The 27,107-nt window shown below is 38.9% G+C and overlaps 1 protein-coding gene across 4 annotated transcripts; it reads left to right on the forward strand.

Annotated features, from left to right (window-relative positions):
- Positions 1-5,166: 5,166 nt before the first annotated feature.
- Positions 5,167-26,399, forward strand: LSM14A (LSM14A mRNA processing body assembly factor). 4 transcript variants are annotated; one of them, XM_032987192.1, is made up of 10 exons: positions 5,167-5,567; positions 14,412-14,575; positions 15,957-16,089; positions 17,126-17,248; positions 19,110-19,286; positions 19,595-19,657; positions 20,395-20,574; positions 22,059-22,230; positions 23,118-23,346; positions 25,061-26,399. In XM_032987192.1, the coding sequence occupies exons 1-10, from the start codon at positions 5,447-5,449 to the stop codon at positions 25,082-25,084; spliced, it is 1,386 nt and encodes a 461-aa protein (XP_032843083.1). In that variant the 5' UTR covers positions 5,167-5,446; the 3' UTR covers positions 25,085-26,399. The 4 variants fall into 4 exon arrangements, with proteins under 4 accessions (XP_032843083.1, XP_032843084.1, XP_032843085.1 ...); XM_032987193.1 differs by having other exon boundaries at positions 17,129-17,248; XM_032987194.1 differs by lacking the exon at positions 19,595-19,657.
- The last annotated feature ends 708 nt before the right edge of the window (positions 26,400-27,107 follow it).

A 27,107-nucleotide genomic window follows, 5' to 3' on the forward strand; every position in this document is an offset into this window, starting at 1 on the left:
CTCCTGCGGCCTCGGGTCGCCGGGAGGGCGTCAGCCTGCGCCGCGGCCGCCTGGGGAAGGGCGGCGGTGCGTCCAGGCAGGTGCCCTAGCCATGCGCGGGGGCAGTGTAGCCGCCTGCCGTTAACGGGGACCTGCGGCGGGGAGGTTTGAGGCATGGAGAAGGCCTGCGGCGCCGGTACAGAGTTTTGAGCATGTACGTTGGGAACCGAGGTGTCACGCAGTCGTGTTACCGCTCGGTAGTGCCGCTACTGTAATTGTGCTCTTTGCCTTCGCTTCATGCCCTGTGAGGGTAGTCACAGCCAGCACGACTTAGTTTGTGCTTAGGAAGGCCTGAAAGCAGGGGTGCAGTCGGCTGGAGTGGCTCAGCTGCCTTGCACGCTAACTTTCAAAGCAGGGAACTTGAAGTGCTGTTGAGGCTGTTTGAAATCCCAAAACGCACACAGAGTACCTGCACTCACGTTTGTACTGCTGTTTGCTGTTGACGTTTATGTCCAAAGCTACTGTTTTACCTAGACAAGAACAGTTACAGTTTCCTAATGTGGACGCTGTTAAGACATGTAAATCAAAGATAAGATTCCTGGCATCATCACAGCAGCTGCTCTGGCATACTGACTTCCCTCCACATCCCCACAGGAAATTTGAGGTAGTTTATTTTGTTACTAACACTTTTGCCATTGCACTCCACTACACCCTTTCCCCATTAATGCTCTCCTCATGAATTCAGAAATACCATTGAAGAGAAGGATGGTGGTCTTAAATCGTAATTTCTTCGGCTAATGACAGGGCAGTTTCTTTAATGGACCTTCAGAAGTAGTAGTTTTCCCCCTATGAATAACCACTGCCCACATCTCATTGCATCTGTTCTTGCACACAAGTGATAACCACCGTGGCTTTGTGATGCTGCCAGTAGAAAGCAGCTGGGGTGCCGTTATCTGTCTGCTGGCCTGCAGTAGCACAGCTGTCTGCAAACTTGAATATATTTGAGCTGCTGCTCTGTGGCCTGAAACAGTGACTCATTCTTCATTTTGTGATTTTTCAGGATTTTCCACAAAATTGGAAAAAGGTGCATTAGTGAATAACCCACCTTCAACTGCACACTGCACTGATGAAAAGGAGTGCAGGGCTCACAGTAGACTCATGTACACAGCTCTCCATTACCAGACTTCATCTGTTAGGTAAGACTTGCTTGAGTCACAAGACTAAACTGCTAGTAACTGGTTTGTTACCATCCGCTTGCTCTCAGTGTAGGTTACATTTTTATTCAGGGTAGTTTTTCCTGATTGTCTGTTTATAACTTTGGGAGCATGGTTAGGATTAATCAAAATAAACCGTCTTTAAAATGCATGAAAAATAGGTTCCACCAGTTTAATTAGAATAAGTTTAAATGTCTCCTGAAATTAAACCAGTGCATATTTCTTAAATGAAGTGGCCGGTAAAAGTACTGAAGGCCCAAAGGCATGGTCAGAGTATATAAACGGGAGACTGTGCAGTCAGTGACTGTGAAAGCTAGTGCTTATGAAAAACAGCATTAAGTGTATGCAGGAGATCTACACATCAAAAATTTGCTTAGCAAATGAGTACTGCTTTTATGGAATGCTACAGCTGAATTAAACAAATGGCTTTTAACAAATATTTCTACCTGGAAATTTAATTAAAACATAATAGACTATTATTCAATTTGCTATTGCACAAAAATAAAGTATATTAATTTGGGTTGGAAAAATACCAGAATCCAATATTAGTTTTTTGAGTCCCACATTTTATTATTTTTATTAGAGAAGATTCCATTCTTCCTTCACTTATTTGGCCTGATCCTGGACTTCATTTGCCTACCACTATCTCCACAGTTTTTAAGAGAACAGAGTTAGACAGATGATTCTGCAATTAGTCCTGACTATAAAAAAAGTTTTAGTATACTTTTTTCTAACGCTACGGCATTAATTTGACAGTCTCCATAAAAACCACCCAGGAGGAAAACGTTATTGCTTTGCAGGTTTAGAAGATAAACAGTAATCTTCCCACCGGAAGGAGAAAATGGCAAGACATGATTTATAAGACAGGTTTCAAAACTTTAAAAATTACCTACTTTTAATTAGAGTTTTAAAATACATTTAAGCATGGGTAATCTGCAAAACATATTTCTTCCCACTCACCTCTTCTAATTGAGCCATTTTATATATATAAACACACAGAATAAGGAAGTATAATAGTGTACTGATTCACATTGGACTCCTTTCAAGTCAAGAAGTGATGATCTATGTAAAAATGTATATAAACTTGTTGATGAAACTGGTTTTGGACTTGTGCTTTTTAGTAAAGTACAGAATCTCTGGCCTTCTGTATTTATTCGTTTATTATAAAAATATTTTTCAAATATTTACGTGCTTTTCATTATGGAAAACATTTCATAACATATTTATTGCTCTTTCATTTTCAGGAGTTAAATATATACAGATTTAAAAAAAATATATAAAATCAGAGAGACCACTGTATTCATCTCATCTGATCTCTTAAAATACAATCTTTCCTGAATTATTTTTTGTTTGAAATAGAGAATGTCCCTTAGGAAAGTTAACTTCCAAACATGGTTTTAAAGTTGCCCGTGAAAGAAAATACACCACAAAACTTGTTAACTTGCTGATCAGTTATCAACACTGTTAAACCCCGTGCCTTGTTTCCAGCCTAAGTTTTTCATTAATAACTCACTACATAGTAGAAGTACCACTACCATGTTAAGCTGCTGCAGGGAGTAGTAACAGTTCACAGACAAGTATCTTTGTCATCTGAAGAAGTGAAAGCCCTTAGGAAGGTGCACTATTTTTCTAGTATGTGACATGGTTTTCTTTCAAAAAAGCACTTTCAGTGCATTCAAGTATACAGTTTAACTACCATAAGTTTAAAACTAACATTAAAATGGTACCTACCAGGTTTAGAGAAGATTTTTATATCAATTCTTAAAATTAATTTACAGAACTTTTAACATATATAATTGAAATTCACTTTATGCTATAAAAATATTCTTTCAACTGCTGATTTTAAGTATAAACTAGAAATTATAAATTCCACAAATTTGAGAGCACAAAGATGGCTGGAGTAACCAGCTGTTCTAGAAATGTCTAAATTTCGTTTCATATATTTCAGTTGCAATGGAGTTTCTTTTTAATATATGGCTTATGGAAATTAAGGAGCTTTTCTTCTGAAGTTAATAGCAATTCTGAATAGTGGTCTGTGCTCACCTAGACAGGACTGGATAGAGACACGGGAAAATTTGACATCAAGATGGCCTCAGTTTAACCCTCAAAAAGTTTTTCAAGGAGATACTTTTCTATTACTAGCTTTTTTTCTTTTATTAGTTCTGGCCAGATAATTCTCTCTTTCAGAAATTTTGCAACTGTTAACACCTAAAAGCAAACTCTGGCCATTTTCCACTTGAATTGTCTCCTGAAGTGCTCATCTACTTTGCCCCAAGCTCAAAGAAACATCCATTTCTACTTTCTGTTCCACCACACAACCTTGAAACCCTAATTCTATAAGTAGGAGCCTTCAACTACAGTTTTGAGAGGCATAAGGGAAAACATAGGAAGAAATTGGCCAGAAGCAAAGCCACATGAGTGTCAAAGGCAAGTTTTTCAAGGTATTCCTCTTCCCCTTTTCTGTCCTTTTATGTTCACAGGCCTCTCTGCTACACCCTTTCTTACTTCCCCTCATGGTGTCCTCTCTCTTCATCAGCCAGCATCCCAATCTTCCCTGAAACTTCCCCCAAAGCTTTTTTTCCTCTTCTAAGCCGCACCCATATCTGAAGTTGATGCATTTCCTTCTATAAGGAGGGAGAAAAAAAAACATGTAATGCAGACTGTAGCTAATCCTCTATATTATTAGTAGGCTCTCTACCTCCTCCAACAGATGTTATTTTGCCACAGTTCAGAAGCAACCACAGATCAACCTCTTGTGGTCAGGAAGACTCCCTCTTTCCTTCCTTGTAACAGGACAGAGGTATCTTTTGTTATTTTCCTAAACAGTAGCTTTACTTTAAGCTGAGTCACAAATGCTGATGTTCAACAATGGTCTCCCATGGACTTGATATGACCACATATGTCCAGTCATTAACAGAAGAACTTTGTTCCAAATTTTTCAGGTAGTCCAGGACATGCTAGAAGCACATCACAATAAAACTCCCTAGGCACCGAAGTTCTCCATAACTTTACAGTTGGTTGAACTTGTCCATAAAGTTTCCAGAAGCCTAGTATGGCTCCTATTTAGAAATACACAGGCCCTTCTAGAAAAATCTGGCTTGCTATTGTGTTTCAAAGTCCTATTCTGAACAAAATATTTTCTGAATCTTTGCAACATATTAGCAGCTAGTTGCCACAACAAAAGCTATTAAGTACCCTTCCCAGAACTTCGGTTTTGTTGCACATAATTTTCTAGGCTACAAATATAAAAAGGGGGGCCTGAGGCAGTATCATGTTTTAACAGGCAAAGCCTCCAACAGGATGCCTCATTTGTGATTTTTACATGAGGTGTAAGAGTTAAGCGCAACCTCAAAATCATGATTCTTCTTGTGCTTACTTGTACTGAAGGTATTTTCTCAGGATTAATTCCACACTTTAGTCAAGATGTCATCAACAGTTGTGTTGCTTGGCAAGATGCAACTATCTCAACACTGCCAACTGAGTAAAAGAGAATCCCCCCTGAAATACAAGTTAGTTACCATCATCCAAACTTCTGCAGCTCTCAGCATAACTAGATTCCAAGTTACTTGTCAAGGATGACAAGAATTTAGCATTCAGTGATAGGCGGCTTGGGTCTCCCTCAAAAGCTCTAAATCACCAAACCTGCTTCCACAGGCTACAGCAGGGGTGTGGTTTCCAAGCTGCGAGCTCAAACTGCCGGCGCGCTGGGCGAGAAGCCGGGGGCCCCCCACAGCCCCAGCCCCTCGGAACACTCCTAGGCCAAAAAGGAACAACACAACGAGCCACAGCCGGACCCCACCTGCCGCGCGAGCCGCACCCCGCACGCGAGGCAGAAACGCGCTGCGGCGCTGAGGGCTTCGAGGCTTTTAAACCAATTTCCCGGTCGGCCCAAATGCCCTTCCCTCCCCACCCCTCAGCGGCGTCCACCCCGCCCCCTAGGCCCCACATCTCGCGAGATCACCTCCACTCCCGGCATCCATTTCGCGGCTGGAGCGGAGGGGGGCGGCTCTGAGAGAAGATGAAGGCGGCGGCCATGTTGGGAGCTTCAGGGCGCTTTTGGTGCGGGGTGTGCTGAGGGAGTCTGCGCAGGGAGAGCTGTCGCTGGGGGATCGGCGCAAGGTCGGGCTCGAAGCGGGAGGAGTAGAGCGCCTACTACAACTCAGAGTCCGGCTTGTTTAGTTGCTTGTGCCCGGTTTCAGGCGCGCTCGGCAGGGGAGGAGGAGGGGGGTGTCCCTTACCGAGGAGCCAGCACCATGAGCGGGGGGACGCCCTACATCGGGAGTAAGATTAGCCTTATCTCCAAGGCCGAGATCCGCTATGAAGGGATCCTGTACACCATCGACACCGAAAACTCCACGGTGGCGCTGGCGAAGGGTAAGGACCTGACGGCCCAGCAACGTCGCGGAGAGGGGGCGGGCGGGGAGCGGGACCGCGGTGCGTGCGGGGGCGTAGGAACCGCTGGGGGCCCGTCGGGGATCGAGCGAGAACCTGAAACAGCGGCGGAGTTGTCCGTGGCGATGATGGGGCCCGGGGTGCGAGCGGGAGGCCTACAGCCTGCCAGGGCCCAGCAGCAGCTGCGAGGGGGCTGCGCGGAGCTGTGGTGGGATCCCGCGTACTTTCTGCTGGAGGCGCGTCCTCCCGCCATCCTCCCCGACGGAGCGGCGGCGGCGACCCGCGGCGCTTCGCGGCGGAGGGGGGAAGTGAGCAGGGGGGTGAGAGAGCGGCGGCGCGAGAGCGCAGCGGAGGCCCCCGCTCCCCCGGCTCCGGGAGGAGTATGGAAAGCTGCGAGCGGCCGCGGGGGGACCGCCGCGAAAAGGAGCGAGGAACGTTACCGACTGAGGGGCTGCGCCAGAGAGTCCTGAATAGAGTGAAAGTGTGCAGCCCTTAGCAGTGGAAGTGGTCCAGAGTTAGGGCGTAAAAGGGAGGAGGAGAAGGAAGTTGGACAGAGGATTTCTTTGCATCGCAACATTTCCAGACTTGGACGATACAGAGCTGCGGATAACTGAACTTTCCTGTATCCTGGGGTAGGAGACACCTCGGGTCTAAAGGGGCTCATGCAAGTGCTAGGTTATCAACAAAGAAGGCTGGTGGCTGTATGTCAGTGTGTAAGTAGAAAGTGAGTACAGGCACTAGCATGAGAACGTATTGGCCAGAGAATGTATGTGTGTGTTTGTATGAGAAGGTCAGCAAGATATGTTTACTGAGAAGAGAGTCAGAGGCTGGGGAGTAAAAAAGAGGATCTTTGAAACTGGGCGTCCAAAGGACTTCACTGTTTTTTTACACATGATAATGCACTCTCAACACAAGTATATTAGCTATGGCAGTGAATGTGTAATCAGGTAAAATATGAAGTCAGAACTGTTAGTAACTTATTTATAATATATTCTGCAAAACTCAATGGCATTTTACTTTACACTTCCTGACTCTGTAGTCTTGCTAAATAATCTAAATGCATATATAAAAGCAGAGAGTTTATCCAATTATTAGCTAAGGGAAAAAATTATTCCTTGTGTAAATTAAATATTTGGAACTGAGAGTTTTCCGAACCTCAGTTCCTGTTTGGTATGATAGGCTTAGCGTCCTAGCACAATGACAGACTGTTGCATTTTACATAGTTGGTGTGTATAATCGTTGGTCTGTGGGGTTGATACCATGTAGCACTTTGCTTTCATCTCGCATTGGCCTTTGTGGTAATTCTTGTTTGTGTGACTTGTCATTCTCTGGCCCTCTTCTTCCCTCCCTCCTCACTTCTCCACCCTACCACCACTCCTGACAATTATTATTTAAGAAACAGATTGTGTTGGTTTGTAAATACTTATATGTATGCTTTGAAACACCTTATAGTAGGTTTGGTCCCATGCTTGCATAGTACATTTATGGGCATTTAGCTTTCATTATGAGATTTTTACTTATTTCTAAAGTTGCCTTTAGGTTAAGTTACCTTGCTGGCATTGCATTATTTGTTTTAAAAGGACAGCCAGTATTTGTTTATGTGAGGAAAACATGAGCATTGTGATTAAAAATAAATGTTTAGAAATTCCAATTGCATGCTATGATTGTTAACGTTTGTACAAAAGCACTTATAAGAATCCCATCCTTGATGAGCTTGTAATAGTCTTGCCCTAAATCAGACAGATTTAATGCTGACCGTGCCAATTCTGCATGACTTCTCAAGAGTGGTTAAGTCATGTTATGGCATATCTGCCAAAGTGTACATATTTAAGATGGATCAAACTACAGTTACAAATCTAATTACTCTCTTCCCGTAGCTCTCATCAGAAATGTAAATCTAAACCATTAAATTTGCTTTAATAAGACTTGGCTGAGTGAGCTGAGAATGTGTGTTTTGTAATATAGTGTCATGATTTGGAAGATAATAAACCAGTATTTCTAGGCCACCTGGAACCAAAAATCTTGAGATTACTCTGAAAGCTGATAACCATATTGGACTGTAAAACAGTTCACTGTGCTCATGAACAAAATGCTCTAGAGTATTCAAGTTTCTGAACAATTGAAGGCGTAGATCATGTGAATATGGTATGACAGCTATATGTACGGTGACAAGCATGGTTAATTATGGTCAGGTCTGTATGTGAAAGAAGCAGATCTTCCTTCTGAACTGTCTGTATCTGTAAATATGTCGATCAGGTAATAGTTATCTCTTCCTCCTATGATGAGTCCAGATGACAAACCAGAACTGTTTACTGTGGATCTTTACCACAAATGTCAAATTTTCTCCCAGAAAGATGACTTGATGCTTTCAGTTGCTCTGCTGTGTAGCTGGTGTCATGTGACTGTTACCTGGGTTGAGTGCAGGGTGGCTTAACATTATTATTTTCCTAACTGAAATCACTGACATTGTGATACAAAGTGCAAAAATAGAGGTAGAATCTGTTCTTGAATAACTACAGCTTTGCCTAACAGTAGGACTTCTGTGGGCTAAACTGAAGTCTGAGATTAATCTCCTGAAGTTGTGCATGTGAAATGCCTTCATTTATCTTAAATCATCTGAGGTTTTAGACAGAAATAAGATTTCTTTGGTTTGCTAACAGGGTATTGATTGTAGTCCTCAGTTACCGAGGGGCAATCTCCTATAGTTCTCTAATCAGCATTTTATTTACAAAACTATGATGCTTTCATTAGCAAAAGTTGTGGCGTCTGTCTCGGGAGTTAGAGGAAGACAGCAGCTGTTTAAATATTGAGCATAGTGTTTTTATTCTAAGCTGGAGTCTGATAAGGGAAAGCAACGCATTCTTTCACAAAGTGTTAAAGTGTATTGTAATTTAAATATCAGGGAAAACTCCCATCCATGTCAGATTCCAAATATTAAGCAAGCTATACAAGTATTTGAGGGTTTTTTGTACATTATTGGTGCATGTATTTGCTTTGGATTGCCTGCTTTTCAGAGCTAGTGTTTGGAGCCAGAAACCACCCACACTAATTTAACTTGAAGCTAGAGAATAAACTTGGAATGTACTTCTAGTTCATACTTCTAATTCATACTTTTTTTTTTTTAAACATCATTAAGTCCAGCCAATTTAAGAATAGAATGTTTACAAGCCACAGTTAAGAGTAAAATTTTCTTGCTGTAAAGTGATTGCTGCCCTACCTGGGGCAGTTACATTCATGACAGATGGTTCTTGATTTTACATGTTGTAGCATTAAAAACTAGATGTGATCTTTCATGCTAGTAATACATAATGTCCTTCCATTTCAAGGCACTGATTTAGAGAGAGAGATTTTTTTAATCAAGGTAAGCTGTTTTAAGAACAACCATAGCGAGTCAGAAAAGGTTTTGTTCCCTGCCAACAGTAGGGAATCCTTAGGTATGTGAGTATAAGAAATAAAAAAAATATGCTCTCTGTCATAATGCATCAAGTGTTGCTTATCAGCTGTTGGACGGTTGAGAGTTGCATTTGGAACCATTATAATTAATAGATAACAATGAAGTAGCTTTCAGTAATTTAAGTAGTTAAACTTCTGGCATTTACTGGCATTTTCAACCATCTTTGATAGTGTTTGCCATAGTCTAATGACACGAGACAGAAAATCTCCCTTTCTTTTAGACTTTTACACAGTATTGATTGGGTGGAAGACTTGGAAACATAGGCAGAAGAAAATAAAGTTCTTGTGAAGACTTGAGCATTTCTTACAGTTCGGGGGTGAGAGTGGGAAAGGGAAGGGTTAAATTTTTATCAAGTTCTTATGATGCTGTGTTTTTTAGTCAGTTAAGTGTTATGCTCCCTCCATGTCTTGAGGTTTAGGGTATGTGTGCCAAACCAACTCTGCACATAGTGTGTCACAGCAGAAAAATTCCTCTCGTCAAACTCCACTCCTGGCTACTTCCCTGATATCTAGCTCCTTGTTAACTCACCACCCCTAGAGTAAGGGAATGCAGACTGAATTAATTGTTCTGAAGGTAGGAGCCTACCACAAGCTGGCTCCTTCACATGAATACTTCCCTGTAATGTGTGCAGGCATCTAAGCATGTTACAGGCAAAGGGTTGTGATGTTTTGAAGAAAGGTGGCAATTGAAATGACTTGTTCTGGTAGAGGTGGTCGCATTTCAGTTGTCACACTATTCATGAGTGCCTTAAGAGTGGGGAAAGACTGGTTTCTGTGTATATATGCTACCTATAAAGTGAGACTAAGATTGTGTCAGTGCTGAGTAGAGAGACTGAATTACCTCCTTGCAATAATTTGTATTCTATGGGAACAAAGTCCTCTATTGATAGTAGAATATATATATCTTGGCTTCTGATTAACACAGTGTTTTTTTGTGTTAATCAACAGGTAATCATTTCCGTTAACTGATAGGGAAAGTTGCAATGTTTTCTTTGGATGCTCTAATAGTACAGTATAGTAATACACATTAAAATATAGTAGTAACATTGAAGTCGGTCAAAATCTATACAAAAATTTGCTCACAGCACTTCAGTACGAAATTGGTGGAACTACTTGCACATAAAGTCACATATATGAATCCTGTTAGGCTCAACAGTGTTATTTTTTTTCTGGCTAGCTACTTGATTGTGTGTATTTACACTGACAAAAAAATTTGCTTTTAGCATGTGATGGTTGCCTTTTTGTTTTCAAGTCCCTAAACAAGTTTAGCTCATTTAAAAACAACAAAACAAACAAAAACAATGAAACAACCAACTGACCACAAAACAAACTAACTAACTTAAATTGTCCAGGTAAGATTAAGTGGATTTACCATAGTCCTGGTAAGTGTTATGAGATTATATTATCTTTCATGTTCTTATTTTCATTTCCTCTCACTCTTCAGTATTTTGTTACATGTGAACCACTGCACCTTGTCTGGGAGGAAGGATGTAGTCTGAGGAAATACCCCAAGAGACAGAGCTGGACAGAGCTCTAAGACTGCTGCTGCCACAAACAGCTTGTGTTTTTGATACTCTGGAAACTTAGTATTTCTGATTATGCAAAACTATTATAAAAGCTATTTCTTTCTAAAATTGTATTGCATTGGCCACATGTAATATTAGACTTCTTGCTTTAATGAGCTCAAATTATGTTAAATCCTAATCCAAGCTAGGAAAGAAGAAACTGTGAAGATAACTCTCCCTTTGAAAAATATTAGAAGTAACATTCAACTCTTTATGTTATACTACTATCAGCAGACCTAGTTGCGATAGACACTGCAAGAACATTAAGTATCCCTTAGCCTAAACTGCTTTCTTAAATAGAATGGTTTGAGTTGGAAGAGACCTTTAAAAGATTACCTAGTTCCAACCCTCTGCCATGGGCAGAAACACCTTCCCCCAGCCCAGGTTGCCCCAAGCCCTGTCCAACCTGGCCTTGAACACTTCCAGGGAGGGGGCAGCCACAGCTCCTCTGGGCACCCTGTACCAGTGACTCACTACCCTCACAGGAAAGAATTTCTTCCTTATATCCAGTCTAAATCTACCTTCTTTCAGTTTAAAACCATCACCCCTCATCCTATCCCTACACTCCCTGATAAAGAGTCCCTCCGCACCTTTTCTGTAGCCCCCTTTAAGCACTGGGAGGCCACTATAACGTCTCCCTGGAGCCTTCTCTTCTCCAGGCTGAACACCCCCAACTCTCTCAGTCTGGCCTCACAAGGGCGGTGCTTCAGCCCCCTGATCATCTTTGTGTCCGTCCTCTGGACCCACTCAAGTGGATCCATGTCTGTCTTACGTTGGGGGCCCCAGAGCTGGACACAGCACTACAGGGGGGAATCTCATGAGAGCGGAGCAGAGAGGGAGAATCCCCTCCCTTGACCTGCTGGCGACACTTCTCTTGATGCAGCCCAGGACATGGTTGGTTTTCTGGGTTGCGAGTGCATGTTGCTGGCTCGCAGTCAGTTTTCCATCCGCTACTACCCCCAAGTCCTTCCCTGCAGGGCTGCTCTCCATCCACTCCGTGCCCTGCCTGTATTTGTTCGTGGGATTGCCTCAACCACTGTGCAGGACCTTGCCCTTGGCCTTGTTGAACTTCATGAGCTTTCCACAGGCCTACCTCTCAATCACTGCACATGCAGTTCTGGTTCCTTTCTTTAGAAGGAAATGAGACTTGGAGATGGTTATTTCTGTTGCTTTGGGGTGAGAGGGGAAGGTTGAAACCCAAATCATAGGAGTTTGCTTATCCCTCTCCAGCAGGGCTAATCTTCATTGGACAAAATTGTCTCTATTTTGCAGAAAGTTGCACTAAAACCAATTTGCTTTGGGGCAGAGGAGAGGTAGAGGAAAAAAAACCCCAGACTCTTAGTAGCAACTGCTGATGTGTTTTATTGCAAAACTATTGATGGCCTTATCAGTGGCTTGATCTAGTTGCATTGACAGCTGAATCTCTTGAAGGTGAATTCTAGTCTTTGCTATTGAAAATAGCTCTTTTTGATGTTTTAATAATTTTATGATAGGGAGAAAGACATTTTTTTTTTTACATAGAGTAGAAATGCTTTACCTCTTTCAGGATTTCATTAGATGAAAGCCAGGTTGTTCACTTTTTTTTTGGCTGTTTTAGAATGGAGAAAGGCAATTGCCAGGTGTTAAAACTGTTCCTGTATGTGTCATGTGATGTTGGTATTAATAGTAAAATACTTACCCATGCAGCGTAGCTCTGACTGAAGAGACGTACCTTCAAAGCAGATTTCTTCCATAGTTGATCAGATATTTATTTCCATGTAATGGTGAGGTGTAATCCTCTAGTTTACTACCCTTTTGTGATGTTGCTACTGCTGAGTACCTTCACTTTAGCTAGAAAGTAAAATACTTCAGTAACTTACTGATCACACTCCGGCCATTTTTGTGCACCTTTGTAGACAAAATGGCTACTACAGCAACCATTTCTTTGTGGGATAGAGAAACAATACAAAATCAATTTTAGTTTTACTGACAAAGACAACAGGTCAAATGATGGAATGAAGAGTCAAGTTAATTTATTAGTTATCTAATAAATAGAGTATAGGATAGCCAGAAAGTGAAGGTGGATCCTTGGTCAAGACAATGAAATAGAAAAACCTGATGAATAAAAATCAACAGAATGAACGACAGTAATGCACATGACCAATTGATAATGTTGTTAAGCTGTTGTGTATTTGTGTCAATTTCTGCAAACGCTTCAGGTATCTTTTTCTGTAGAGGAAGAAGAGAAGATAGATTTATCTTATAACAAAGATTGAAATTCATTTAACAGTATATGCCTTTTTACGGTGCTTACATTTTATAGTACCGTTCAGAGCAGACTTTCAGATGCACAGAAATAGAAAAGTTGCTTAAATTCAGCTCAGTAGATGATAGAAGTATGAGTAAAATGATTGTAACAACTTAATATTATTTTTCATTGTGGTGTGGAGTTGATCTCTTTACCACTGATATGCTTCTCAAAAAGATGTGTAATACTTGACTGATAAGCTCTGTTTATGCAGTATTGGAAGAAGCAACAGTGATGGAGTGTGACTGGTGCAGCCTGAGAAATGACTCGCTGTCACTTCACACAGCTCTACAGGAAACTGCTGTTCTTGACTAACGGTTTTATGGCTGTAAATAAGTGCCTAATGTCTTAAAATTGTTGAAGCATCTGAAAATGGAGGGAAAACTTACTCTGGTAACTTAAAGCAAAAGATGTGTGTTTTCTCTGCATCATCTGTAGTATCTTACAAAGCAGAAAAAAACCTCTTGAAAGGCTAAAGCAAAGACAGTTGTGAGGGATTGTTAAAGCTGCTTCAAGTTGATGTTCAGTAGAATGTGATTGTCATTATTTTTTTTTCTACTCCAGTTTCAATTGTTTAGTTTTTGCTTACAGAACTCTAGCTCTTGGAGTCTTACCTGTTCAGATTTTTGTTTGTTTCATTTTATATTCACCTAGGGTTGACAGTCTTAAAGTGAGGAAAAATCTCTAAGAGGGTAGTGAAAGTGAAGTGATGCTATCCATATACAGTGGTAATGATTATGTGTTGTGCAGAGGGAAAAGCACGATAAGCTTCATCACTGTGCAATATGAAAACTGCTGGAATTCAGCTAAGTACATACAAATAAATGTAATGTCTTGGTATGTTGCACAATACGCAGGCCTACTTAGGAAAATAGTTTTGCCCTGGTGAGCTTACTTAATTTGAAGGAGATCATCATATGAACCCTATACCAGCAAGAATGCAATTTGCTCAGTGAAAATTGAATATATGTACCACAGAATTCCCAATTTTCATTTAAATTTTGATTCAGACCCTGAATCTCTTGAAGTACTTCACTTTTGGTAATTTTTAGTATTCTAGTTTCTAGTAGTATTAGCACTTTTTTCCTGATTTGCAAGTGCAGAATATGAGGTATGTAAACTCATGTAGTTCTTGATGCAAAGGGCTGACTTTCCAGCCTTGGTTTTTGTTCCAGTTGCTGTAATGTCCAGAAAGTGTTAATTTAGCAAAAAACTGTTTTGTTGCTTCCCCTTATCTTCACAAAACAGTCAAAATATTCAACGTGTGAGTGATAGCATAAATGATGTCTCAGTAAGAAATAGTTGTCTTTCTGATTGATTTTAGCTGAAATTTGTAAAATCAGATTACTGATGCCTGAGAAGTTGATAATGGCAAAGAATATGCTGCCTGTTTAATAAGGGTTTTTTGCTCAACAAAACGTTATTCTTTCTACTTAAAACTATTGGTGTCTGCAGTATATTTTAAAACTTTTTGTGGAATGTGGGATGTTTTTATTTTTTTCTCCCTTCCCAATCTTGCAGTTCGCTCCTTTGGTACAGAAGATAGACCAACTGATAGACCTATACCACCTCGTGATGAAGTCTTTGAGTATATTATATTCCGTGGCAGTGACATTAAAGACCTAACTGTGTGCGAGCCACCAAAGCCGCAGTGTTCTTTGCCACAGGACCCTGCTATTGTTCAGGTAAGTCAAAACATATTTCTAGATGTTTACTGGTGAAGGCATAACCCGGTAGCTTTAAGTGCTCTCTAGCTGAGTGCTTAAAAATTAAAATGTTTGTTGCTGTAAAGTTCACAACCCAATGTAAAGAACTCTGGAAAGATTTTCTTCTGAATCATATCTTTAACTGTGACAGTCAAGGCTGAAATCTTAACTCCAGCACAATGCACTGCATACCAAAGCTGCCAGTTTTTCAAAACCAACTAATGACTCTTGGTAGTCCTTGATGCCTTTTCAGAAAGGTACTTGGTTTAAGAGGACACATATGCAAGACTTCTTGGAAAGATCAGGCTTGTTATAAATTAAATGGATTAGATGCTGAAACATCTCCAAAGCCTTAATGGGTTTTGGATTTTAATTTTCAACATTTTTTTGCTGACTATGATTTTACAAGTGTTTCATCTAGCTATGTTTTTCTTTAAAAAGGCTTCATACTAAAAGGCAGTTATTTGAAAAGGGAATACTTGGTTGCTGAAAGGAAAGCTACTTACAACTGGGAAGACTTCAGGGTTAATTAATCTGTTATTTCATAGTAAATAGGCTGACAGATAGTTATTTTTAATCTGTGAAATTTGTCAGCTTGTTGATTGTACTTGTGGAGTGTCTTAAAATCATCCCTGAGAGCAAGATGGAAGTTCCTGGTTGAAGTGGAACTTGATAATTCCATCTAAGTGCTTACATTACTAATGTTTAACTACTCTGTAAGATAAAATTCTTGATAGTTCCTTACAAAGTACCCTTACAATCCTCTAAGGTCTTCTACTAAATTTGGTGCAAACTCCTTCTGTCAGTGGTAGTTGAGAGCTGTGAAACTGCATTACTGCAAACCCCACCCTCCTCTATTATGTTTGGGTCTTTCATTGTTCATGTGTTTTTTGAAACTTCAGGGGGAAAGATACAACATTTTCCAAGTTTGCCAACATAAGATTATACACGTGTTTGACAAAGTCCAGTATCTAAGGTTCTAAGGGAAAGATTGCAGAATTTTATGTTACTGTTTTCATAAGTTTGTGATATTGGAAGGGTAAAAGTGTTTTGTAAACTGCATACATATTTGTGAAAATGTTTTCTGCTAACTGTTGTCTGTTTTGAGTTTTCATGCAGAGTAATGTATGTTATTTGATTATTTTTGTCCTGCCTTTGCTTCTGTGTTAAAGTGGTTAAATTCTTGAAAATCAAAGAAGCAACTTTATGAATGTTAATGTCTTGTATACATACTAGCCATAGTGATGATGTTAGGGCAAATTTAACAAATAGCTTTAGAGTTTCTGCATTTCTTGCCTTGCAGAATTATTTCCTACTTTTTCTGTAAACATGAATTTCTGCAAGCATATTTTGTCTTTAGTCTTCACTAGGATCTTCGACTACATCTTCATTCCAGTCTGTGGGGTCCTATGGTCCTTTTGGCAGAATGCCTGCATACAGTCAGTTTAGTCCAAGCCCACTGGTGGGGCAGCAGTTTGGTGCTGTTGGAGTTGGTATGTTCGTTTTTATTATTTGGTGTTTTCCTATAAGTGAAGTTGCATGAGTGTGCATAGACAGATCAGTGACATAGTTTAGCTCAAAAGTGGAGTGTTTTTCAGTGTCTTTGCAGCTCACGTCAAAGCTGTTATGATTGAGAACTAAACACCCTATCTCAGAGTGACAAGTGAGGAAAGGTTCCTCTGTTAATGAATTCATTCTATTTCATATCTATTCATATACATTCATCATGTATTCATTATATTTCATAAGCAGTAGAAGCAGCTCCTCCACAAAACCTCAGTAGCTGTGCTGTACACATCCAGTATGCCAGGTTGACCGGGTGGTGTGTGCCCTAACCAAGGCTTTGGATTATTCAGCAGTCCGTGTGCCAGCACAGTCTTCCAGCTACTCATGAGATGTTAGCTTGGCATGAAGTACATGCTGGAAGTATTTGTGAGCTGCATGGGTTAGTTGCTCCTTTACACTGCAGATGCTCTCTGAGACTTGCCAACCAACTTTGATTCCTCCCTTGAAGTTTATTTCATCTTTTATTTTTTTTGTGTAGGAACTTACACTGTTGTAACTGTTACGGTGACAGTGTTACTCCTGATACTGAAAATGTTAGCCATGTGAGAGGAAGGCTGTAGAATTGATCATAACTTGATATCAGTTAATAAGATGTGACAGTCATATTTTTGTTTAAAAGATATAAAGATACTCAGTGGAAATATATACCAGTAACTTTGGTTTATTAGTCAGTAAGATGCTGTCATGACTATGCTATGTTAATACTTGTGATACTGAAGTTAGCAATGCTGATTTGGGTTTGGTTTTTTTTTTTAGATAAAAAGCATCAGGATAATACAATCTCACTATATTGCTACAAGTACATACATTACATTAAACTTAGAGCGTATGGGAAGGGCAGACTTATTTGCATTCTAGAATAACTGCCTAATATGGCTTTACTAATCATTTAGTGCCAATTAAAAAAAAACACACAGAAAAAAGTCTAAGCCAGCTTTTACAACTATATTATTTCTTTCAAAGCAGGAGGTTCTTTAACATCTTTTGGAACAGAGTCTTCAGCCAGTGCTAGCATGTCCCAAAGCACTGCAGTTGGTTCTGCATTTACAACAGATGCAAGATCACTAAAAACACAGATGTCTCAAGGTAAATCTTTCTGAATAACTCTTTGAGTTTGTTTTTTTTTGTTTGTTTGGTTTTGGTTTTTTTGAGCAATCATGTCCCTGTAATACAGGTGGTTGCCAGAAATGCTAACCAAACAGCTGAATTTGGTCATGAAAACACTTGGTATTAAAACCAGAAAGCACTGAGAGGCTTTGTGCTTATTCTTTAAATGTGTTTTCTTAAATCTTGGCATGCTGCATAGGTAACTGGTACCAACACATTTGTTGTTATACTTAAAGCCATCTATATTGAGGAGTGGGATTTATTTCAGTTGAATAATCTTAGCAAAGAGATACATATGGAAAACAAATATCTAGTTTTATTGATAGCATCACAAAACTCAAGATATTTCATGCTGATTGAACTGTGAAGTTCCTCAGCCTACAACTTAAAAATATTTATTCCTAATGTTATTTTTTTGTTAATGAATATTTACATAAATAATATTAACAGCAGACCTGATTGACAATAGATGACGACATGACTGTTAAGTCAGTTTAATAATAGTAATAGAAACTGTATGGGTACTTTGTGTAATACTGGAAAAAGAAAGTAGAAGCAAAAAGGAAGTTCTTGATGCTTTTTGAGTGGAAGAGAAAAAAGAAACTAAATGTTGAGCACCTTCACCTCGCTTTTCATGCAGATGTGTTAAGATTGCTCCTCAAAATCCAAAAGACATCATTTCCTATTCTTTCACTCTTCATTGCTGGAAGTAAAAGTGTGTGCTAAGATACATTCCTAGTGCTTTTTTTTAAGTGTATGCAAACATGTTAAAAGTCAAACCACTTAAACCAAACAGGTTTTTTCCTAAATTCTAGCTGAGATTTGTATACCAATTAAGACTGCTTTCTAGGATTAGTTAAGTGGATTACCAAAAATATGTTCTTTGTAGCATTAATTGAATTGGGGGAGAAAGTATGGTGAGCATTTACTTGTTTGTCTGTTGAAAGATTAGCTTGGTTTTCTGTAGCTGAAATTAAAACCTGTATGACACATGCTCCAGATGAACATACATTCTACCACAAAATTTCCTGTGGGGTACCAAGAAGTTGTTTCTCTGTGTGTTTGCTTTTAAAAATATTTGTCATCTTTGTAGATTTTAAGTGTGGTGTGGCTGGTTTGGGGATTTTTTTTGTGGTTTCTTCGGGGTTTTTCTTCTTCTGTTTAGCTTTTTTTATGGGATACAATGTTATTCTATTATTGTACTTACTGGGATGTGGGTCTTACTCTTAATTTCTTAGTAGATTTACCTATATGGTGTCATAAACTTGTCTGGTTAGATCAAATGTCTCCGTTCTAAACATGCATCTGGCTCCAGTCACTCATGCTGCAAATTGAAATGTATGAATTGTGGTGAAGCTTTCATAGCTCCTTCATTTGCATTATGCCTGGCACTAGCCATAACTGTTAATTTATTTTGGGGTGATCATACAACAGAGTGCACTAGATGAAATGAAGTTTCTGTATCATAACTGTATCCTTGCCTTTGGGAGCAGTCACTTTTCACTTGGCTTTCCAGGGAGGCAGAAAGAATGTTTTTACCTCCAATCAGTCAAAAAAAATTTAATTCCACAGCTAAATGCACATTGTGGATGAGTTGGTAGGGATTAATTGTCCTACCCATTTTTTTCTTTTAGACTGGGGGAAGGGGAATTGCTAAATATCCTTCATTCTGGATTAGTGGATCTGAGGGTGCAGAAATATTTATTTCTTCTTTGGACACAGCTGTCTTAACTGGTAAGGCAGATAAACCTGTCAGTCTAGATTGGTTGAGACCAGTAATTCAGATTTGTAGATGAGAAATAACTCTTTGTGTTTTCATTTTGTTTTGTCTTTTTCCCAGGTCGTTCAAGTCCTCAGATGGATCATTTGAGAAGGAGCCCCACCATGGAACAAGCAGTACAAACAGCTTCAGCCCACTTGTCTACTCCAGCACCAGTTGGGAGGAGGAGTCCTGTACCAGCCAGACCTTTGGTGTCTGCTAGCCAAAAATCGTTAGAGAATCAAGATCACAGGCGAGGTAGCATTGGATAATTTTCATATAGCTTATTTTCTTCCCTACACATACGAAGTGCTCTTTCTAAGGGTAATATGTAGGAATTTTCTTCTTGTCCATTACTGGTAGACTGGACAGCAGAGACCTGGATTATATATATTCCTTTTTAAAGTCAAGCATATATTCTAATTTTTTTTTCTTTTGAGTTAAACTTGTGGTTTACTTCTATAGATTTGGATGTTTTTGAAATTTGAACTATATAACTATATACAAAAGTATGATCAAAAATACCTAATTGGATAAACAAATAATTTTTTTATTTCCAACTTTAGCTGAAGCACACAAGGTTTCAAGATCAGAAAATGAACTCAGAAATGAAAACAAACGACAAATTGGTAAATCTTGTTTTGAGAAATAGCTATCATTGTTTTCAGACTTGATTAAGTTTTTTAAAAGTCTGCTAAAATACAGCATTGTATGTAGTTTGCAAAGTGCTAGGACTTTGTTTCTAACATCCAGAAATCTTGCAGTTCAGATTATGGTAATAAAGGATTTATGTGTTTAAAATGCTTTCACATAATTGTTTCTAGTGGGTAACAATAACTTTTCATTGGGTCAGAATAACACAAGCACAAAAAGTCGACTTAAAAGAGAAAAATCTCTTCTAGTTGCTCATTATAAGCAACTGTTAAGCACTATAAGCAAGTGTTAAGCAATTATAATAAAAATGCAAAACCAACCAGTGCTCATGGATTTATAAACACAATAGCATGAAATGCAACCTGTTATCTTCCTACGAAAATACTTGAGTGAAAAGCCCCTAACATTTTAACTGTTTTTCTGGAAGCTTTTAATGTCTTCTAGAAAGCCTTTTAATACCCAGGTTTAGTACTACTATGCTTTCTGTGTCGCTGCCGTAATTACTGTAAGTGAATTTACAAATTAAAAACTGTTCCGACAGGACTTAAACAACAGACGTGCAGGAGGAGAATGCATGAAGTCCTAACCTGTTACCCCACGAGTTAAAAAACAAAACAAAAATCCCCACCTAAAAAAAAAACAACCACCCCCACTACTCTCAAAGAAAAACCAGTCCACCAAACAAAACCAAACAGTATTTCCCTCTTTTCAGTTCCAGGTGGACCTTCAGCACGAAGAGGCCGTGGAGGTCACAGAGGGGGCCGAGGAAGATTTGGTATTAGGAGGGATGGTCCAATGAAGTTTGAGAAGGACTTTGACTTTGAAAGTGCAAATGCACAATTCAACAAGGAGGAAATTGATAGGGAATTTCATAATAAACTTAAACTAAAAGGTAAACCAATTTTTGCTGTAGATTTGACCATGGAAAAACTGTGTCTTGCTGTTTTATTCTCCCCTTTGAGAACAACTTTTAAAAGACATATCCTACTAAGTCTTTTTTGTAGTCATTCAACAAAAATTAGGATCAATGAACAAGTAAACTGGGATCATTATTTAATTAAATACTTGGAGCAGTATTTGAGTTTTAAAGGAATTTTAACCAGCAAACACCATGTTCTAACAAGTCTGTTGGTTAAAAATGCAGATTATTTGAGTGGAAGTTCCAGTAGTGTGGGTTTACTCTTGAGTTCTGGAAAAGATGCAATAAAAGAAAGCATGTATTTTATGTGTTCAGTTATTAACACACCGAAAGCAGTTGAAAAACATGAGCTTGGGATCAGAAAGGTCTGATCTGGGAGGATACACGAGAGTTTCAATTTAAAAGTTTCTAGCATTTCTTTGCTTTTACCTTTTTCCAAAGAAACACAGGAGTAGTTCAAATTTGTACTGTCAGCACTTTTGTTTTGCTTTTTAGCAGGCTTCTATTTTAATTATCTAATTCTCTTGTGACCAGCCACCTGTTGGTTACACTGCTGCTACTGTTTTTGGACAAAATTGTTACAGGTTAAAATAGGGAGTTCCCTGTTTCAGTAAGTGAATGTCTAAAAGCTGAGGAACAAAAGGTATGAATAAATGGTCAGATTTCAGTGTAGAGAAAAAACACCAGTCAGGTCCTATAGGATTTGTTCTCTGGTGCTTGCCTCTTTCTGGATCATTTAAAAATGAGTTGACAGTTTGCTGTCGATACTAATTTTTTTCGGAATAATGAAGAGGAAAGGGAAAGTTAACCATAAAGAGCTATAAGAATATTTTGAGAGGCAGAGTGGTAATTTTTGTGTGTGTTGTGGAAAGGTTGAGCTGGTTATCTGAAGTTTATGCACAGCATCATGAGATTTAAGCTGTAAGCATTTGGGAATGAGCTAGTTGTGTTGAACCATCAGCTTCTCTTTCAGTATCGATCAAAACAGTAAGTTGAACTTCAGGCATTATTAGGAAAGAAATATATCATAAAGTCAGTTCATGGCATAGTATCTTTCATGCTGGCTGTGCCTCTCAAAGGAGATGGCAGCAAAGTCTGAAGACAAAGGACAAGGGCAAGAGGGGTGAGCAAAAACGTGGAATGGCTGAGTGAGGCTTTTAAGTCTGAAAAGGAGGGTAGCTAGGAGGTTATAAATAGATGGCTATTGAATCCATTCTACCACAGGGTTTTTTGTTAATTAAACTCACAGAGAATATAGAGGATATCAAATCTCCAGACAGCAGCAGCAAAACATTCTAATTTGAGTGTCAAATTATTTGACTTCCACATTAAATTTTGGAGGGGTTTTTGTATTTCTGAGCATTAAGTGTAGTTTGTGTCTGGCTGGGAATAATTCAACAATGATGTTTTGTTTAGGATGATGGTCTGGAAGGCTTCTGTTTACTTTTGTTTTCCAGAAGATAAACTTGAGAAACCAGAGAAGCCTGTAAATGGAGAAGACAAAGGTGACTCAGGTGTTGATACCCAAAATAGCGAAGGGAATGCGGATGAGGAAGATCCACTTGGACCCAACTGCTACTATGACAAAACCAAATCCTTCTTTGATAACATCTCCTGTGATGACAATAGGTATGCCCTGCAAGGGGAAGCATGTTAGTCTGCTTAATGCATGTTTGTCATAATGTAGTGTCAGCACTGCTCATTATAATCCACTCTGAACTGAAAGTGAGTAAAGCTTATTTCCACATGCAGTGGGCAAAAATAAAGCAGGAATATTAAGCACAACATTTCTTTGTGGGCAAGTGCAATACATTAATAGGAAGACATTTTTAAATGTTGTTTTAGAACCATGCTTCTATAACTTAGTGTACATACTCTAGAATCTCCTTTCCAGATTTACTAAAGTGGGTTTTTTGTTTTGGGTTGCTACTAAATTGCCACTTTAGTTCTATCAGTTATGACTGTGCTTTCGTAATGGTTTCTAAGTAGATTACATAACTGTCTTGGCCAGTAGTGTTGTTTGAGTGGGAAGATAACATTTCAGGAAGATTAAAGCTTATCTTTTACTGTTGCTGTTTTATTAGAGAAGATGATGTGGACTGCTGACCTACTTTGAATTACGGCGGAGGAGGGGGATTGTTTTGTTTTACTGACAGCTAGATAAATAACATCTGTAACTGCAAACTCTTACTTTGTTTCTTGTTTCAAATTGCAGACAGGTTTTATTTATTTTATTATATGATGCTGTGTGCAGAGGATACAGACTGTGTCCTTCTGTATGGGAATGTTACAACCTTATTAATATATAATTAATGATACTGTAACACATCCCTTTTTGTTGAGTTAAATAAATTATGGCAGATACATAGATTCTTGCAGAAGGGATAATGTGGAGATTTACAATGTCATTAATGTATCATTTTTCATTTAATGGCTTTCTGGTGATTCTAACTAAGCCAGGCAATCTTCCTTCTGAAATGTGTTTTCAAACAATCCTTGTTGCTTTTGTGTGGCAGAGAACGGCGACCCACCTGGGCTGAGGAAAGAAGATTAAATGCTGAGACCTTTGGAATACCACTGCGTCCCAATCGTGGCCGTGGAGGGTACAGAGGCAGAGGGGGGATTGGCTTCCGAGGTGGAAGAGGACGAGGAGGTGGAAGAGGGGGCTTCACTGCCCCCAGAGGATTTCGTGGTGGATTCAGAGGAGGTCGTGGAGGCAGGGAGTTTGCTGACTTTGAATATAGGGTAAAATACATTTAATCTTATTATGAAGTCCATTAATGCTGAAATTTTAGTTACATAGCATTGTTCTACTGTCAACAGCTACCAAAACTAAAAGCTACCTTTCTTCACTAAATATTTGTTCTATAGCTGAAATTGGAAGGGTAAGAAGTAAAAGTTCTGCAGATTTAATACAAGTGTTGGAAATTTGAATCGAAAGTGTTTTTCTAAGTAATGTTGTAAAATGTAAAGATTGAGAGGGAATAATTTAACTTAGTGTGCAACAAACTTTTAAAAATCTTTGTGAATGAGTTGACACAAAGCTATAGACTTCTAAGATCCTGTATAACAAAGCAAGATAAAAAAAATATTTGAGTTCTATAAGTTCCTGTTACACACTTTTTTTTTAAATTATAATTTTACGTAATTATATCAAATAGCTGTTGGGGAAGCTAAGGCAGGGTTGACTTTTCAGTGAGTCATTCAGTAAAAGTGAACTGTGGGAAATAAGGCATAAAAGCTTCAAAAGAAAACCCCCCTGTCCATCCCATAGAGTAAGTGTTTTTAAAATATTAAAATAAGTACTATTACTTTATTTTTAGTTGAATATGAATGAAGCTTAAAGTTCCTTTAAGCATCTTGCACACGACAGCCTGTAAGTCTGGTAACTGAAGTAACCTGATATACAAACATGCTTTCATAATCACATAAGCATAGAAATAGTAATTTGTTCTGCAAGAGTTGTGATGGCTAAAAAGCAGAGTTTTCATTTACAGTATAGTTATGCAATTTGTTGGGTTTGGAACACTGTTAAGACATCCATTTCTCTGTTTGCTGCTGAAGGTCTTAACTCTTCTTGCTACCAGCCATTCAGAGGAAGGACCAGGTTAGTTGTCAGCCCCAGGTTGTGATGTGTTCTCTGCTAGTGGTATTTTAGGTGGTCTTTCTTTTTCTTGGAAACAATGTACACACTCCTCTTCGTGAAAGCTTGTTGATCATGCAGATTATGTAAATCAGCAGAACCTAGTTGCTTACAAAACCAAAGTCTTTTAATAATGTCAGTGCAAGCCATTTTTCTTGGCATTAAGCATGTATATTCAGCTGGAACATTATCTTGTTAAGGAACAGAAATAACACTTGCATACTGTTCAGAGTCAGTAACAAATGTAATTAACCAGATTGGTGCAAGTAAATGTAGGCTTTTACAATTCTGTTTTGGACAGAAGAATTTTTTCTGGTAGTTCACTTGCATGAGCAGTTCGAGTTTTGCAACACAAAATCTTTTTTTTGTTTGTTTTGAATATTTAAATATTTTTAGTTAAAAAAAAAAAAAAGATAGGAGCCTTTTTTTGTCACACAAGATTTCTGGCTGTCTTTCAGTTTTATTCCTTCATTAGTTTGCCCCCATTAGTCCTGTGATTGAAAGCAATCTTTGGTAGCTGAGCATGAACTGACGTGAGGGGTTGAAGATCAAAGACTTGAATTCCTGAATGAATTTCACAGCCTTCCAGATAAGTAGGGGCTAGAGTAAAGACTGAGTACTTGTGCTAGTGGAAGTGATGAGCTGCTTCTGTGTGTGCCAGACGTGAACCAGGTCACACAGGGCGGTCTCTGTTCTCATTGCAGAAGATGGGAAGTAGCCATCACAGTGCATCTTTTCCCAGTGCTGCTGCCCAGATGAATTTGTGCTTTTTGTTTTGCAAAAATAATTTTCACATTCTACTGTTGTTCCCTCTAGAAAGACAACAAAGTTGCTGCATAGTCTACAAGAAAGCTGAAAGCGGGTGAACGTCTAGATCTTCTTGATCCAGAGAATTAGTTTCAATCTCTGCAAAGAATGAAGTTAATTTGCTGTATACTTGTCACCAGCACTGGGATTTAACTATTTAATTTCAAAGGGGTGTAATGCAGTTACTTTTGAAAAATGGCCATCTTTGAAAACAGTGAGCATTAAATATATTTGAGACAGAAGGATAAGTAATTTCTTATGTATAGTTAATTATAAAGCAGTACTTCGATGGAGTTTAAGTATTTTTTCATCACTGAAAGGATTTTTCTTATTACTAAACTGTATTTGATAATTGCTTCAAGTTGTAAGGACAATTGTATGCAGAAGGCCGTCGATACTGTGAGTGTTTTGATCCACTGAAGGTTGTTTTTTGGAAATCCTGTAATATCCCTTTTGAGATAGTTGTACTTTTATCAACTAGGGTGCTGGACAGTAGAAAACTTGCTTTGTCAGTCCAATATGTACACACAGTAAATACTGTTTCTTAGGCAAAGGAAACTTTTTATATAGTTGTAAAATTCCATTATATCCCATTGCCAAAGAAACATTACAAACTTTGTATAGCTGTATAAAAAGCAACTAATTTTTTAAAGAATAAACATTTTTAAGTCAGCAAACATACTGTGTTATTGCAAAAGTTGATATGCTGAAGAACACTGAATTAGTTGGTTTTTTTTTCTTTAGCAGCTTTTCAGGCTTAAATGTTTGATTTTTATATTTGGACTATAATGAAGATTTGAAAATGTTCTTCCATTACATGAAACTGGATACACTCTTCACTTTTCTCTTGCAAGAATTTGATTTTGTAGTTCCTGGCATATCACAGGATTTGACCAAATTATGGAGGTATTTTCAAATAAGAAGAAAAGAAATTTTCGTATGTCAAAATTTGCAATTAATTTTACTTAATGAGAAATATTAACTTTTTCTAATAATGTACCAGGCACACAAGTCCGTGATTTTCCTGGAATGCCTGGGACAAAAGTATGTCTCCATTTGTCAATTCTTGAAATGTTAACTTTGTTGTAATACCTGTAGACATAAGCAATTTAAGGAATTCTTAGTGTTTGAAGTTGTTTGCATTTTCATAGACCATAGCTTGGAGACAGTAAGACTCTGGTTCTGAGACCGTGAAGTCACAAATGACATAGTATGGACTTTGCCAATTCTGAATGACTAGTTACAACTTTTTGATATGCTGAAATAGAAATCTGGTCATTTGTGTCTGTATATGTATATGAAGGCCACAGGAATAAAGGGATCCAAAGATTAAAACATTTTGATCTAATTTGCTGACTTTTTTGTTTTAAACTTTATCTTAAAAATGTTCAGTGGTGATAAAGATGTGGAAAACTGCACTGTTGGAAGATTGGAATATTTAAAAGTGGTTGATAGAATCTTAATTTTATAACTTTTGTATAGCACTACAAGGAAGTATTTTGTAATTGGTTTCCTTATTAAGGTCAAGTACTTGGCAACCGTAGAAGTTAGATGATACTGTTTAGTAATGTTTTTTGCATGTTAACAACACTGCCTTGGGGATCCACAAATCATGATTCTGAACAACCGTCGAGGCTTTTGACCACCGAGGCGAGTGCTGTACCGTTGCAATAACTCTGTATACTGTATGAGGTGTCCCAGGCTTATTTAAACACGATGAATTGTAAATACCGGGGCTGCGCTGCGGGGCTTGGAGTGGCGGTGGGGGAGGAGGGGGGGTGCTGTGTGCGGGGCGGCAGCAGCGTGGCCTACTTTCAGTGTACCTCGCTCCACGGAAGTGAGGTTTTTTTTCTCTTTTTTTTTTTTTTTTTTTTTTAATTTTATTTTATTTTATTTTAAACCAGAATAAACCGTTCAATAAAAGCAGCCTGCCGGATGTTATTTCGGGGGGCGGGGCGGGGCCTGTGGGGGGCACGCTCCGTGGCGCGCGGGCCAGCCCCGCCCACCCCCACCCGCGGGCGCGCGGCTGGTCACGGGGCTGAGGCGGACGCGAGCG

This window comes from Tyto alba, unplaced genomic scaffold (genome assembly GCF_018691265.1).
Source record: "Tyto alba isolate M040663 unplaced genomic scaffold, T.alba_DEE_v4.0 Super-Scaffold_26, whole genome shotgun sequence".
Classification (NCBI taxonomy): Eukaryota; Metazoa; Chordata; class Aves; order Strigiformes; family Tytonidae; genus Tyto; species Tyto alba.